The 15,870-nt window shown below is 35.7% G+C and overlaps 2 protein-coding genes across 6 annotated transcripts in view; one reads left to right on the top strand and one right to left on the bottom strand.

The window, feature by feature from the left end:
* LOC123680070 (dnaJ homolog subfamily B member 6-B) overlaps positions 1–12,581 on the top strand; it is a 56,017-nt gene extending 43,436 nt beyond the window's left edge. For 4 of the 5 annotated variants that reach the window (XM_045617735.1, XM_045617738.1, XM_045617736.1 and 1 more), the window contains 4 exons: positions 2,300–2,416; positions 9,374–9,559; positions 10,299–10,554; positions 11,858–12,581. In XM_045617735.1, coding sequence (XP_045473691.1) covers positions 2,300–2,416; positions 9,374–9,559; positions 10,299–10,554; positions 11,858–11,957 — 659 coding nt within the window. In that variant the 3' untranslated portion in view covers positions 11,958–12,581. The remainder of the gene's footprint in view (positions 1–2,299; positions 2,417–9,373; positions 9,560–10,298; positions 10,555–11,857) is intronic. The other variant, XM_045617739.1, reaches the window with a different exon arrangement.
* Positions 12,582–13,235: 654 nt separating this feature from the next.
* On the bottom strand, positions 13,236–15,670 carry LOC123680069 (ruvB-like helicase 1). Its single transcript, XM_045617734.1, has 5 exons — positions 15,434–15,670; positions 14,762–15,065; positions 14,441–14,703; positions 14,018–14,379; positions 13,236–13,670 (listed from the first exon to the last, which is right to left on the bottom strand). Exons 1-5 carry the CDS (start codon positions 15,572–15,574, stop codon positions 13,370–13,372), a joined length of 1,371 nt encoding a protein of 456 aa, XP_045473690.1. The 5' UTR covers positions 15,575–15,670; the 3' UTR covers positions 13,236–13,369.
* Positions 15,671–15,870: the final 200 nt, after the last annotated feature.

The raw sequence follows: 15,870 nt of genomic DNA, 5'->3' as shown, positions 1-15,870 counted from the left end.
CCATTAGTTTGTGAGATATTGCGTTGTGAGTGTAGCTACTTTTGTTATTTGAAAAAAGATGGTAAAAAAAGAATTTCATGTGCTGATAAAATATTGTTTTTTGAAGGAAAAAAATACAATTGAAGCAAAATCTTGGCTTAATGAAGAGTTTCCGGGGTCCGCATCAGGAAAATCAACCATCATTGATTGGTACAACTGTTCTGTGGTTCTTCTGCATCCACCGTATTCGCCAGATCTGGCCCCCAGCGACTTTTTCCTGTTCTCGCCGAAACTGAGGCCCATTTTAAGCGAAAGACAAATCGTAATACAAAAATGGTATCGAAAAGTTGGAAGATCGCTATAATCGCTGTATCGCCCTCGAAGGCAACTATGTTGAATAATAAAATCTAATTTTACAAAAAAAAAATGTGTAGACCGGAGACTTTTCAATTGGCCTGTTATATCCTACTGACGTCATTGTCACGCCACCATGACAAAATGCCTTTTTAAATTTTTTTAATTGCTTTATTTTGAGAAATATTTATGCGAATTAAAAATATCCACATATTAAATGTTCTCAATAAACATACCGCTGGATAATTTGTCAAATAGCCTATCGACCATTTCGATAATGAATGCATTTAAGTAGAATTAAGTTGGCAGTCATTAAAAGCAATATACGAGATCACGGCTGGCCTTGATTCGGTAACAACGACCTTCGGGGTCATCGTACAAGTCGTTTAGACGAGTCATAGCGACGATCGTGTCAATCTTTAATTTATTTCCCCGTTAACGAGAAAATTGAACCTGCGAAAACGTTCTATTGTGCTCGAAAAGACTTCTAATTTGATGGGACCAAGCCCCTTTAGTACCGAGGACTTTTGCGTCGACGTGTGTACCCACCCTTAGGCAGCCAATTTGGCTGGCTTTCTTTCTGAGAGAAACGCGTCAGTAAAGAGCACGTTAGTTCGTTATCTGTGTTCCACATCGCTTGTTTTTTTTCCTCTACGTCTATGCGAAAATTGACGTCAAATTAATATGATCTCTAGTTATACGAGACCGTTTTGAGAAGCTTCCAGATCGGTTTGAAATGAGCGTGAAACAGCCAATTTTTTTTTTTCGGAATTTCGTATTCAATGTTGATGTACCGGATCTCAACGAAGAATGTGTTTTTTGTGAATACAAAATTAGGTTATTGGAACACGTAAATAATGTGCCTTTCCGAGCTATACAGGGTGGTTCCAAATTGAATTTCAATATTTATGGTGGTGATTTTTGGGCCCATTTTAATAAAAAGACTCCATATGAGCATATGTCCTAAACGTCTTAACTTTTAAGATGCAGGGTGGTACCTAAAAATTGCCCTATGGGCAAACCATGCAATTTACTTTGTTTATATTGCTCCGTATTATATTTGTACAAACTATTGTGCTAAAGCTGCCGCAGGTTCGATTGCAAAAAGTTTCGACTACTTTATTCATTTTATTTGTCGTCCTTCATTGAAAAACAATTGGTTTCGGACATAGAGTAATGAACATAGATAGAGGGAGTATACGTAATTTTTACATGTCCCCAACATGGTTAGATTACGTTGTCGGATTGTGATATATTTTCAAATCTACAATTTTACTATATCGTTGTGAATGTATATTATATTGAATGAAATATATTATTCGAGTGATTCCCGATTAAATATGCAAATTTGTATATTTGGAATCCGATATTTTTCCTAATTGTCGAATTTAAAATAAGCAGAATATTTATTATTTCCTGTATCTACCTGCTGAAATCCAAGGTTTGGCAACTTTTGCTCTCCTAGTGTCATCGGTTGTTTCACGTCGTTTGGCGCGCTTGAAGTTTGTTTTCTGAATTTCCGATATATTTAGGTATTTATTTCAATATATTTTGAGTTAATATGAAACGTTGATTCACTATGGGACATAAGAAGTGTGTTCTTCGTGGATTAACTCGCGAATTGAGTGAAATATCGTATCACTGATATGCTTTCATTTCCGCGCACTTAATGTCAAATTTCATTGTTCATGTTGGGGACCAAATTTGCTTACTGAATGATATAGCTCCCTTTATCTATGTTTATTACTTCGTTTTTCCGGAATATTCTTCGAAATAAAAAGATATTATAAGCCAGTGTGTAGAATTTGCAATGTTTTTCGTAAGTTACGTATTGAACAAATTCCTTCTTTTCCGCACAAGTGCAGTAAAAGGGAACTTAATGAAAAAGAATACGGTTTTATTTATCGATTCTACCGTGTCTTGTCACTCCTTCCCTTTCTAATCTATCTTCATTCCAAAAATGCAGAAGCCAAACGCAAAATCTACGACAACAAAGCGAGCCGTACGAGTGCCAGCAGGACCGCTAGAAGTCACAGGAGCTATTTTGAAACCCACACACACAACCCTTCGAGTAGATTTTTTGGTATTTATCAAAGACGAAACTTTTTTTTTTTTTTTGTTTTCTTCTTTTCCCACCAGACTAATACGAAATTAAGGCTGTTTCTATTTTTTTTTTACTCTTCCCTTCCACGCCACTAACGTACGCTACTAACAACGTGTGATGTCCTATTTTATTTTCGTTTTTTTTTTCATGCATGACCATACGAGATATACGCCAACATTGGGTTTGTCCAATCTTGCAGAAGAGTGTTGGTAACTACTATTTATTGCGCTGGGTTAGAAGTTGTGAGGAATGCTAAGCGTGGGGCGCCATCTGGGGAATGGAAACCACAACAATGTTCATTGGGTGGTGATGCTAATTTGAAGTAAACTGCCACCAATTTTTCGTCAAATTATATTTTTATATATTAATATTCGACTTTGAAATTTTGGAAAAAATCACTAAAAATTGAATCTCTGTACAAAAATCGTTATATCTCCTGAAATATTCGTCACAGACCCCTCGAATGAAAACGTTTTTCGAAGATCGAGCTCTGATCTACAACAAAGTGAGTATTCGAGTTCGTATTTTGCGTCCAGGAGAAATGGCAGCGTTGAGAAAATTTACAAATTTTTGTTTGAAAATTTCAGTTTATAACCTATAACTTCTGAAATAATGGACTAATTTCCAGACTGTAAGCAATATATTATTAATATTTATAAGTACGGGGTTAAGAATGGGGTATCAGATTTTTCTTTCTCCTCTGGTTTAAAGTTGTAGTGCTAAAACAACGAAATTTGTCCACCTTGTACAGGATATTCCAACAAGAGGTTTCGATTTGAATCTAGCCCGCTATATAGGCAGCTGTCACTTTTGGAACTGGCCTATCACAAGTTTCTGTTTACAAGGAAATAAACATCCATTGATTTCTCTTAAAACTAACTCTTTTTTCAATCAAAATGAAACCACTTATTGGAAAACCATTTAGATACAACTGTCTCAATTAAGTAGTTCCTGATTGCTTACTGAAATATAATGGGCAAATTATAACAGTTTTCAGAATTGCCAGACTAACTCTTTCATCGCCCATTGAATTAGTAATTTCAAAAGAAGCCATAATTGTTAAATTTACAGCATCAACCCACAAATCAAACACAAAAGTCTATCTGTTCGTCACAATCTTGTTGGAAAGCGTGAAGAGATTCCGTCCGGCCATATTCCTCATTCTCGACGAGTCGTAAAATTCTTGTATTGACACACAATCCGACCATTGTCCCCATTTACGGGAAACACCTGAATGGGGCCCTTATACGGCTGAGGCATGTGTGTGTCTAACCAAAAGACACTCACCTCTTGGTAAGCCAGTGGACGAGGCGGCATCCGGTATATATATATATATTTTTTTGGGCGAGTAGGTCAGTGTGCGAATAAGAAACGGCGCAAATTAGTGCAAAAAAAAAAGGTTAATATGGTGATCCTATCTTGAATTTTCATCTAAAAAAGCTCTTCAAGAATTAACATAAACATTGAACTCCCAGTTCAGCCTCTAGTCTGTGATAGTTCCTCAAAACAGCTCTTCAAAAATTGGAACAGCGCAAATTAAAACCATGGCCTATAATTCAGTTCAGCCTATAGATCTTCAATACAGCTCTTCAAGAATTGGCACGAGCAGCCCAAGTTAAACCCACGGCCTATAGTTCACTTCAGCCTATAGCCTATGATAATTCCTCAAAATAGCTCTTCAAGAATTAACATGAACGGCACAAACTGAACCCATGGCCTATAGTTCAGTTCAGCCTATACTCTGTGATAGATCTTCAAGAATTGGCACGAGCAGCCCAAATTAAACCCACGGCCTATAGTTCACTTCGGCCTATAGCCTATGATAGTTCCTCAAAACATCTCTTCAAGAATTTACATGAACAACATAAATTGAACCCATGGCCTATAGTTCAGTTCAGCCTATAGTCTAGTTCAGCCTTTAGTTCAGTTCAGCCTATAGTCTGTGATAGATCTTCAATACAGCTGTTCAAGAATTGGCACGAGCAGTCCAAATTAAACCCACGGCCTATAGTTCACTTCCTATAGCCTATGATAGTTCTTCAATACAGTTTTCCAAGAATTTACATGAACAGCGCAAATTGAACACATGGCCTATAGTTCAGTTCAGACTATAGTCTGTGATAGATCTTCTATACAGCTCTTGAAGAATTGGCACGAGCAGCTCAAATTAAACCCACGGCCTATAGTTCACTTCAGCCTATAGCCTATGATAGTTCTTCAATACAGCTCTTCAAGAATTTGCATGATCAGCACAAATTGAACTCACAGCCTATAGTTCAGTTCAGCCTAGAATCTATTATAGTTCTTAGAGAAGGGAACTATATCAGCCTATGTCTATAGGAGATAATTGAATTAATCTACAGCCTATAGTCCATATTATATATGCATCATTGTCTGCAGGATATTAAATATGGGGGTATTAGTTTGTTCGGCTAGTTTGCTAAGATGCAATACAATCAAAGCTATTTATCGATCTATAGTATTACTTGTATGCTCAAGAGTCTATTGAATATTTGAGCTGATCTAAATGTTGAACTACAGGCCGATGGTTCAGTATGTGCCGCAATCCAGTCAGATTTATCTATTGGCCTATAGTTCAGTATTCAATAAAGTTAGTGGTGTTCTCAAATAGATTAATCTCGCAGATTGCTTCTTCTATCGCCGAACGTATCAGGTCGCCGGCCTGTAGTTCAGCGGCCAATCGGCACCAATTTCAAATCGAAACGCAGGTCGTTAGCCGTTACACGTTGCGTGGGACGTCCCGTAGGGTCGACGTCAATTGAGATGAACCTCTCGTCCATTGTTTTTGCACGGAACGTGACGTCGAAACAATCAAAACACAGACCCAGCAGAGCCTACGCCGATTGACCCGCGGCGTGGCGTTATCTATAGTTAATGACCGATGGTAGCGGAACGGAGTCATCATTAAGAACAGACATTATTGGGCGATTTGGAGATAATGGTCGGTTCACGAATCGACGGCCTACAGGTGTCCTAAAAACACTTCCCGATGCGGGTTGGGTACTTTTTAGATTCTTTGTTGTTTGGTTCTTTCCGTGTTACGTTGTGGTATCTGGAAACTACAGGCTGGACTATAGGCCGGTTTGTAGATTTCGAAAATGTGCTACATAATCGCTTAATTTTCTTACCTTTGGTTACCCTTCATTAAAACCTTACCTTATCAATACTAAAGGGTGGACTATAGGCCTTTGGTTCGGTCTCAATAAAAAAAAGGAGGTGATACTTCGAACAAAAATTAAACAAGATTCTATCATATTATAATTTGATTGTGAGGAAAAAGTTATATTTTTATTGAATATTGGGAACTTTTTAGATTCTTTGTTTGGTTCCATTTCCGTGTTACGTTGTGCTATTTGGGAACTACAGGCTGGACTATAGGCCGGTGATGTGTCTACACTCTACTTGAGTTTGAACGTTGTAGAATTCGAAAATGTGCTACATAATCGCTTGATTTTCTTAGCTTTGGGTACGCTTCTTAAGACTTAACCCTATCAACACTACAAGGGGACTATAGGCCTTTGGTTCGGTCTCAATAAAAAAGGAAGTGATACTTCGAAGGAAATTAAACGAGATTCTGTCATATTATAATAGTTTGTTTTGATAGTGGGGAATAGGTTATATTTTTATTGAATATTGGGAACTTTTAACATTCTTTGTTCGGTTTCCTTTCCATGTTACGTTATGCTATTTGGTAGTAAGATGAAACTACAGGCTGGACTATAGGCCGGTGATATCGCTGCACCCTACTGGAGTTTGAACGTTGTAGAATTTAAAAATGTGCTACATAATCGCTTGATTTTCTTAGGTTTGGTTGCCCTTCATTGAAACCTTGCCCTATAAATACTACAAGGTGGACTATAGACCTTTTATTTTGGTCTGGTTGGTGTCATGATCATTTTTGTTTTTTCATAAACTAATTCCTCCTCTTTCATTTATTAATCAAAAGGGACAAAACCATCGGCCAGTAGTTAGGTCTTATAATTTTTGAGCAGAACTACTGAACTATAGGGCGATGTTTGGATTTGCCTAAACCTGGAAGATGCAATTTATTGAGTTATCTAGCAGCTGGTGTACTAGTTCGAGGACACTTTTTGAAGGTTTTAAGGCGTACCTAATAATTTGATTGTGTCGGTCAGTATTTTTTTGTCAAAGATCACGGATCATCGAAAAATAAAATACGATGTTATATCACTAAATGATAATGCGTATACCCGTATCGAGCATCAGCAGATGAAAACGATAATAATTCGTTAAACGTTGCTGGGATATTAGTGGCAATTATCGCACAGCTGTCTATATTGGAGCGATATGACGTAAAGATTGTATACTAAATATAGTTATCGTATGGGGCCCTCTGCTGAAACGCTCATAGGGGGAAAACTCCTGCTGTTCGCTTTGTTTTGAAGTATACTTGTGATGTTTCGTTGGGAAATTTTTGAGTGTTCAGAACAAGTGAACTGAGCTTTAATCGAATGACAAGCTGCTGTAGCCGATGGGCAATAAAATACTCAGCAGAGCTTGTTTTACGCCTCCCTAAAACTTAAAAAAAAATCATCAGGAAATCTGAGAAAAAATGAGGTGTGTACGTCGTTTTAAAGAAAAATAAATGCTATGTTGCCGCACCTATCAAAAATCAAGAGAAACTAGGGATTTTGAGAATTTCTTAGGGCTTTTTTGTTTTGTGTTGAATACGCTTCTGCGCTTGTTAGTCCCCTGGATCGAAATGCGTGCTTCTTATCTGTTCAATACACGAATCCACTTCAAAGGTTCTCCACTTCTTGCTATTTATATTCGATATTATGGGTTATTGAAGGACTGCAAAAGTGCAAATTCGCACTCCATATTTAACAACTGTCATGTGTCAGCTACCGACCTGTCATGACGTAATCGATATGTCATTTTTAATATATCCAAAATGGCGCGAAGATAAAATCTTTCACCTTTATTAATACACTCAATTTTTTCGAAAAAAAAAATTGTAAAATCGTGAAAAAAACTAAAATGAAATGGAAGTTCCACAATCCAGACGTCGTTCTATCCGCGCCGAGATCTCTATCTGTTTATCGCACGCGGCAAAACTTGACACTTGCACTTTCGATTGCGTAACGTTTATGTAAAACGTGTTCTCCACTTTGATCCGTTACGTGGGAACCGGCCATAAAGAATCGGATCAGAGCTGGTTACGGAATCGATTTAACAATACCTATAGCGATTGCGTTGCGCCCGATATTGTTATCCTTCTTGATTGCCGTTTGTTCAACAATGGGTCTATTTATATACAGGGTGATTCACCGGGATCGCCTATTTGACGTTTATGGAAAACTGGTCATAATTTTGGGATGGAAATTTGCATATTGGGGTTTGAGACAATGATTTTTCTCCTTAAAATATTTTCTGATCTCTACAACTTCAAGTTATCTCGGAAACAGACTATTTCTCTCTTATTTCAAATGGCACACCCAGTATATTATTGCATCATTAGATACCTTTTTTTATGACAATTTTGGCAATATGCCACACCTTGGGTAAAAACTCAACGGTTCATGAGTTAATGGGATTCTTATGAAAAAAGTGGTGGCGATGAGGACTCACATTTTTTGAATATTTCGGCAGAGAAAACTTTTCTCGGTAACATTTTTTTCTTTTTCTATTCTACAAATACGTAGTATTATAATACTGTTTATGATTTGGACCAAAAATTCACAGGGTGTTTATAAGATCATGAACTTGGACAACTCAAATTCATCAAAACTCAAGATTTTCAAATTAGAACCTACATTTTTTATTATTTCTGTCGATTCTACGTACAAAAATAGTGGGTTGCTCAAGCAAACCCCATACCTAAAATGAATACTTTAAGAGCAAGAACTTTAAATGGAAAAAACCACAATTCCTCACTGTGTGGAGTAGTCTGTGACTTCCGGAAACACAGAAAAAAACTAAAATTTTATTACAATTTTTGTACGTAGAATCGACTGAAATAAAAAAAAATATAGATTCCAATTTGAAAATCTTGAGTTTCGATTAATTTGAGTTGTCCAAGTCCATGATCTTCTGATAAACACCCTGTACATTTTTGGTCCAAACCGCAAACAGTCTCATAATACTATGTATTTGCAGAATCGAAAAAGAAAAAAAAATTTCGGAGAAAGCTTTTTCTGCCGAAATATTCAAAAAAATATGAGTTCTCTTTGCACCATTTTTTTTCATGAGAATCCCATTAACTCATGAATCGTTGAGTTTTAACCCAAGGTATGGCATATTGCTAAAATTGTCATCAAAAAAGGTATCTAATGATGCAATAATATAGTGGCTGTGCCATTTGAAATAAGGAAGTAGTAGACTGTTTCCGGTATAACCGGAAGTTGTAGAGATCTGAAAATTTTTTAAGGAGAAAGATCATTGCCTCAAATCTCAATATACAAATTTTCAGCTCAAAATTATGATTAGTTTTCCATAAACGTCTAATAAACCATCCTGGTGAATCACCCTGTATATCATTAAAAATTATTTGCACGGGACAATTTGAAAAAAACCAAATTTGTCATCATCAGGAACTATCGTTTCGTTTCCGATTATTACAACTTTGTTGTCGAAACGTGCATCAAACACTAATAAAAAAATCCCAGAAACAAGGGTGTTGTGGCTTTAGCTTTCACCTTTTCTTTATTCAAAGTCTTTCTAAAAAACATCTAAAACCAGCTGAACCCCAAATCGATGCTTCTTAAAAAAAAATTAACACATAAAACTATCTCCTGAAAATGTACAGCCTTCGCTGCTGGCCATCATGAGCTCTCTAAGACCGTCTTCGACGTTTTTTTCTTCATTGGTTTGGCTTTTGGATTTTACTTGAACGCAACAATATCTACACTGCGTTTGATTATGTGCAGGTTTTGATTTTTTCTTTATTTTCAGAGAAAAAGAGGCGCATGTACGACCAGTATGGAAAAGAGGGCTTGATAAACGGAGGCCATAGAGGTAGGAGTAGGCACGAAGAAGATTACGATCCATTCGGTGGTTTTGGATTCTTCACGTTCAGAGACCCGGAGGATGTGTTCAGGGAGTTCTTTGGCGGTTCTCCGTTTGCTGATCTCTTTGGTGGTAAGTTGAATTTTTCTCTTCATAGGCCTAAAATGCAAAGATACTATTTTTATAATAAGTCAAAAAGAAAAATAATAAGACAGTGATAGTTAAAATTGGCGGATGCGCTAGTTGAGATTTCTTCCAGCCAATCTTCAGGCAATGTATTATGTCTGAAATATTAACGGTAGTCAAAATTTCATCCATGTACAAATACAGGATGCACCACATCAATTCCCACATTTCAAATGACCCTCAACGATTATCAAAAAGTCAATACTTGCCTCGTTCTTGTTCTTTCAAAATCTCATTCAAATAAATTCATTCATTTCGAAGTTATTAGGTTTTTCCAAAGACCCTTCAATTTACAAAGAATCGAAATATCTCAGAATGGTAAGTTTTAAGCATATGAAACTTTAAACAAATTTTGTTTAATTTAATACATGCAATCTGAAAATTCAATAAAAAACAGGGTGTATCATAAGAAAAAGCATATGTTTGGTCGTTCACACTTTTAAGGGACCCCCTGTGGATTTTCAAACAATTTCTGAATATAGCTCTAATGGAGCCTAATGATACTACCTCGAAAAAAAAATTGTAAAATTTCAACACTTAACCGTTACAGAAGTGAAATTGTGAAACACCCAGTATATGAAAAAAACTAAAATCCACCATTATTCAGAATTTAAGAGGTAGCTGTGGCTGTATAAATAAAGGGTATAGCTCCAATTGTTAAAATAATCATCATTACTATTCGCAGATTTCAACGATCATGGTGGCAGTCGAGGATCAAGGAGAAACAGAAACTCTCATCCCAGTTCCGCGATTTCTTCACATTTCTTCAGTCCCTTCGGGCTCTCCCTTGGCGGTGGCATGATGGACGATTTCTTCAGCGGTGGATCCGGTTTCACCTCTTTCAATTTCGACAGTTCGGTGTCGAATGGCCATGCCACGAATGTTAAGAGGACATCTACGTCCACGAAATTTGTCAATGGCAAGAAAATAACCACGAAAAAGTGAGTGTTATTCATTTTAAATCGAAAATGAAGACAGTTTTTCAATTTTCACTATATTCTGAATTTTTTTTTCCAATGAACATAGGTCCTATTCATTTTCGTTCAGAAGTAACAACAATTTGAAACATTCACTGCATTTTTAGGGTGTTTTTTGCTTTGAAAAATGTTGGTTGTCAGAACTGTTTTCTGTATCACAAATTTGACAGATAATTGACCATATTCACCGTCGCCATATTGTTGAGCGACAATACCAACTACCCAGTGTTCCCAACGGAGAAATATTGAGTTTACTAGAAAAATACCGCTAATATCAAAAATATTATCAGCCATAGAGATTATTTTTCCACTGACTACTTCCAAAAATGGAGCGAAGCCTTCATTTATACACTGGGCCACAGTTAATTTGTTCATAAAAACACCTTTCACTAATGTTTTTATTTCCAAAAAGTGAAATCTTTGCGAAATATTGTCCCAAACAAGCCTATCTGGCGTAGAAGCCAGAAAAGGTACACATAAACTTCACTTATAAACTTTATATTGTGGAATTTTTCTAGTAAACTCAATATTTCTTCGTTGGGAACACTGGGTAGTTGGTATTGTCGCGCAACAATATGGCGACGGTGAATATGGTCAATACAGATCTCTGTGACAGAAGAGTTCCAAGTACCAACATATAATAATGAAATATAACTATGCAATCTATGTGCACGATTTTGTTTTACAAGATATGGCAGAATGAACGAATTTTGCCATAGAATTAGAAAAAAAATATTTCTCTAATTCTGTGGTTATTCCGTTCATTCTTCCACATCTTGTAGAACAAAATCGTGCGAGAATATATCAGAAACGCACAGTTTTCATGGTAATATTTTCTTATTCTATGTTGGTACTCCGAACTTTCCGCCACGGCTTTATCTGTCAATTCATCAATTTGCCTTAAAGAAATCAGTTCTGCCAACCAACATTTTTCAATGCAAAAATCACTAAAATATATTTATGGAAATATTTCATCAATTTCAATGAAAATGCAATGAATTAGAGAAAATAATGTATAATACTCGTACAGAAGGCTCATTCTACCACTCGTTCATTCCAAAACTCGCCACTTCGTGGCTCGTTTTCGAATTTTGAACTCGTGCACTTGTATTATAAATAACTATTTAAATTCTAGTGACTTCTAAATGAAAAGGACCTATATTCTCTCAAAGATTGTCTTAGAGCTTGTAGAATATTGTGAGTTATCAATTTTAAAGTCTGTTGTCAGTCAGGAATGAGTCTTCTAATATTTATGATTCTGTTCCAGGGTTTTTGAAAATGGGAAAGAAACAGTGATGTCCTACGAAAACGATGTGCTCAAATCCAAAACGGTGAACGGAGTTCCACAGAGTCTAACCTACAGTTAAAATCCAAAATATCTGTTCTTCATCGGTGGCACGGCTGTAGACTTGCAGAGTCATATAAAACTTAAATGAATATGATCTTTGTCGGCTTAAAAAAAATTTATTAAATATTCCTAAGTGTTTCGTCTTGAAGCCGATAGCCACAAAATTATCCTGTATCTATTCAACTGTAATTTGTTTTGATCAGTTGGTTAAATAAAAGGACTTTATAATTCTGTTTTCAGAATTCACTCAGTATCTTTTAAGAAGATGAAGTTTTAGAATATATATTAATTTTTTTATTTTTAGTCATATTATGTTTAGTTGGCCCCTTTTTCGAGAATTGGAGAAGTGCTCATTTTTGTATGGATTAGAGAACGTAGGGATGTCTTAAGAATGAACAGTAATTGATAGTCGCATCTAATTTTTTTTTCTTAATTAAAAGACTGCTATCTAAATTGTTTTTCCTCCACTAATAAGAATTAATCTTTGAAAAAAAAATAATGGTTAATTTTTTTATTTTCCTAGAATTAGTTGCTAATTCAGCACACACTGTATGTTTAAATACCCAAAATGCACATATGATGTACATGTTGTTTCGCTTTTAAGTGTGCTGTACAAAATGGAAATACACTTTATGAAAAGTAATTGTTTTTTTTTTCAACCTTTACTCAATTATGAATACGAATACGTTTTCACTATCTTGTATATTATTTATTATATACAGGGTGAGTCTTAAAGTTGGACATTCTATTTGACCACAGATTCCTCTCGTTGAATAAATACTTTATTCATTCGCCATTTTTTCAGATTCAAAGAAAAGATGCATAGAAAACCTGGTGTGTGTACTGATTCGATTTTGTTTCAAACTTTTTGAGATATCCACCTGTTGCTTTGGTGTTCTGCTTCACCAGAGTTCTGTAAGGTGGCGCTCTTCAGAAATTTTCGAATTCCCGCTATCTGTCTGGCGTCGTTTAAAAATTAAATACTGATTTTAGGCTTCGCGAACTTTCACAATAAATTACAATTCAGTTTCTATCGAATTTTTAATTAAATGAATGGAATATAATGACAGAGTATAGAAGATTGTTACGAACATAGAATATAAAATATTATTGTTCTATACTCAAAGGTCACGAGAGCAGAGAATCGAGAGAAATGTCAAATACAAACGATGTATGCGCCATCTGAAACAGACGCGATCCCTCGAAATCAAGTATAAATCTTAAAAATTTCCTGTTTTGTCTAAAAGTTTCACAGGTATAAGTAGACACCATCTTATAAAAGAATAAACACTTCAGATCCTTACAATGCCTATTTATTGCCTTCAAATACAAAGACCATTTCCAATCATTCACAATATAAACAGAATCGATACAATGAAAAAAATCACAATTTCGAAATTAAAATATGCAGATCGTCTCTAAGTTTGGTGTTCACATCATAAACTTATCCTTTTGTGCAGACAAAATTTTAGCGGAAGACTTGGCATCCAAGAACAAGGCGTTAACTTCCTCCACGTCTTGTTTCATTATATTCGGCCTTCCGTTGGTTTTTGCTGTCAATGAAGCAGGTGTTAGAAGTTGAACGGCGTAACGTAAGGTAGACTGTGTGCCGATTTCTGCCAACATCGACAGAGCATCTTGTTCTATTTCCAAACCTTCGGTGCTGGCCCTGAGTTTCAATATTTGTTCCACTTCATTTTTGGCATATGGAAGTGTTCGTATTATGAGTAACCTGTAAAATAACAAGTTGAAAATGTCAGGCGCCAAAAGTAAAAATGAGAAAAACATAACCTAAACTAACCTGAAAATAACAATTTGAAAATGTCAGTCAGCAAAATTATAAGCAAACCAAACCTAACTTGTAATTTAACAATCTGAAATTATCAGCCAGCAAAAGTAAAAATATGAAAAGCATAACCTAACCTAACCTGTAAAACAACAATTTGGTAATATCAGACAGTAAAAATAAGATAAGCATGTCATAATTGTACATTTTGCTCTATGCTTCCAAAAAAAATCACTAGGTTAGGTTAGGTTAAATCAAATAATTATAAACATTAGATTCCATCCAATATTTACCTATCTAACAAGTCCAAAGGAACACCATGTGGCGATACGATATCCTCAGTTCCTCTGATAACACATCTTCCCCTATTGGTGGCAAAAATAACAATGGGTGCGATTGCACTTTCCAATGCCTGATGCAAATACGTGAATGTTTCAATATCCAACATGTGAACCTCATCGATGAATAATACTCCAGGTACTAACTCGGCTATACCTTGATCGATATATTTATCCACAATTTTATTGATTTCTTGTCTCAGTTTATCTGTTATTTCAGTCCTCTTGTGCTTCATAAGTTGGCCCATCATAGAGAGTACATCTTGGCCCCCCTGAGGCTTTGCATTTGCGGCATCTAAGTCATGTAAAGTGACATCCTGAAATAAAAATTACTTTTGACTTCTTAATCTCCATTGCTTGTAAATTTCATTAAATTACCTGTACTACTTCCTTCTTTTTATGTACATCTCCTTTCGGCAAAGGAACATATTCTTCAGCTTCCAGATCGAATTCTGTAGCAAATGCATCTGACCTACCCTGTCTTTTAACAGCTCCACTGTTGGCTTCTATATAAATAACATCTCCAACCTCAACTTTCTCTTTCTGTAAAGCATCGTAAATACTGGGGTCTAATTTCAATTGTTTGCTACCTTTTGCCGTTCTCAAACCAATTATGACATGACTGACTGTTTTGCCATAACCTAAAGAGATTATCAGGATTGTGAAACAGAATTTCAAGTTAACAAGGGTTTTACTGACCACCAGCTGGATTCTCTGTTTCTACAGGTGTTAATTCACTAACTTCCCCTTCATAAACTTCTTTCGTTTCTCTTATTCTCAAACCAATTGCTCGGCGGAAATTCTCCATGAGAACTTCTGTCTTTTTAATTTCAGAGCTGTAGACTTCTGAACCTACCATTGGGCAGAAGGGTACTTTGGTGCCCAATTCCTGTGCTATAGCCAAGGCAATAGCTGTTTTACCAGTACCTGGTGGGCCAGCTAGTAAAACTGCCCTTCCTGCCATCTTTTTACTTTTTATCATATCAACAACAATACCAGCAGCCTAAAAATTATCATTAGTTTAGCAAACATTGAATTAAACTTTTGAAAGTGATGAAGCAACAGTTGTCCTAGAATCATTGATGAATATACCTTAGCAACTAATATTAGTACAATGGTTGGTCACCAAGTAACAAATGTTTAGGTTACATAGCAATGGTTAGATCGATTGAAAAGAGTGATTCATGGGGCCCCAAAAAGGATAACTCTTAATATGATTTCCTCTCATGTTTTCTCAAGTTTCTCAATTATTTTAATAATTGAGAAACTTGAACATATATGAAGCGAGATACTATACTATGTTAGATAGTATCCTTTTTAAAGTAAAACATTTTCCCAAACACAAGAGAAACAGTTTTATGTTTTACTAACCTCTCTAGCCTGCTCTTGGCCTACCAAACCGGCAGCCGCTGGAAGAGCAAATCCAGCTTCATTTAAGCCCAGTCCTTTGATGTGACTGTGAGCACTTATTCGCTGTGTTTTTACAGTACTTTTAACTTCTTCCACCTTCATTTTCACTTAATATTTCAAATATCAACAAACTGCTAGTATTCAATTTGAAATCAAACGCAGTTTATCAAACACACGAGTAATATGACAGATGAATGAAGTATGAAGAATGAAAGGATCAAAGAGCTTAATTATTTTCGGATAGTTATAAAATTCGAGGAATAATATAGGAATAATTGTTATGAATGTTAGAATTCAATAAAAAAACAATAGATTGTTTTGAAACTAAAATTAAAAAGGCAAGTAGAAGTAGATCAAATAATAATAGGTTGAATGTATCTCAGCCTTCGGGATCGATC

The sequence above is a fragment of the Harmonia axyridis genome, chromosome 5 (genome assembly GCF_914767665.1).
Source record: "Harmonia axyridis chromosome 5, icHarAxyr1.1, whole genome shotgun sequence".
Lineage (NCBI taxonomy): Eukaryota > Metazoa > Arthropoda > Insecta > Coleoptera > Coccinellidae > Harmonia > Harmonia axyridis.
The sequence above is the reverse complement of the archived record's forward strand: the minus strand, read 5'-3'. Positions and strand labels throughout refer to the sequence as shown.

What these genes read in the sequence shown, in the direction of transcription:
- LOC123680069 (XM_045617734.1), bottom strand. Translation starts at nt 15,574, where the DNA reads ATGAAGGTGGAAGAAGTTAAAAGTACTGTAAAAACACAGCGAATAAGT. An exon ending in AACAGAGAATCCAGCTGGTG is followed by an intron (nt 14,704 to 14,761) that starts GTCAGTAAAACC and finishes TAATCTCTTTAG; the next exon opens with GTTATGGCAAAACAGTCAGT. An exon ending in AAAAGAAGGAAGTAGTACAG is followed by an intron (nt 14,380 to 14,440) that starts GTAATTTAATGA and finishes TTTTTATTTCAG; the next exon opens with GATGTCACTTTACATGACTT.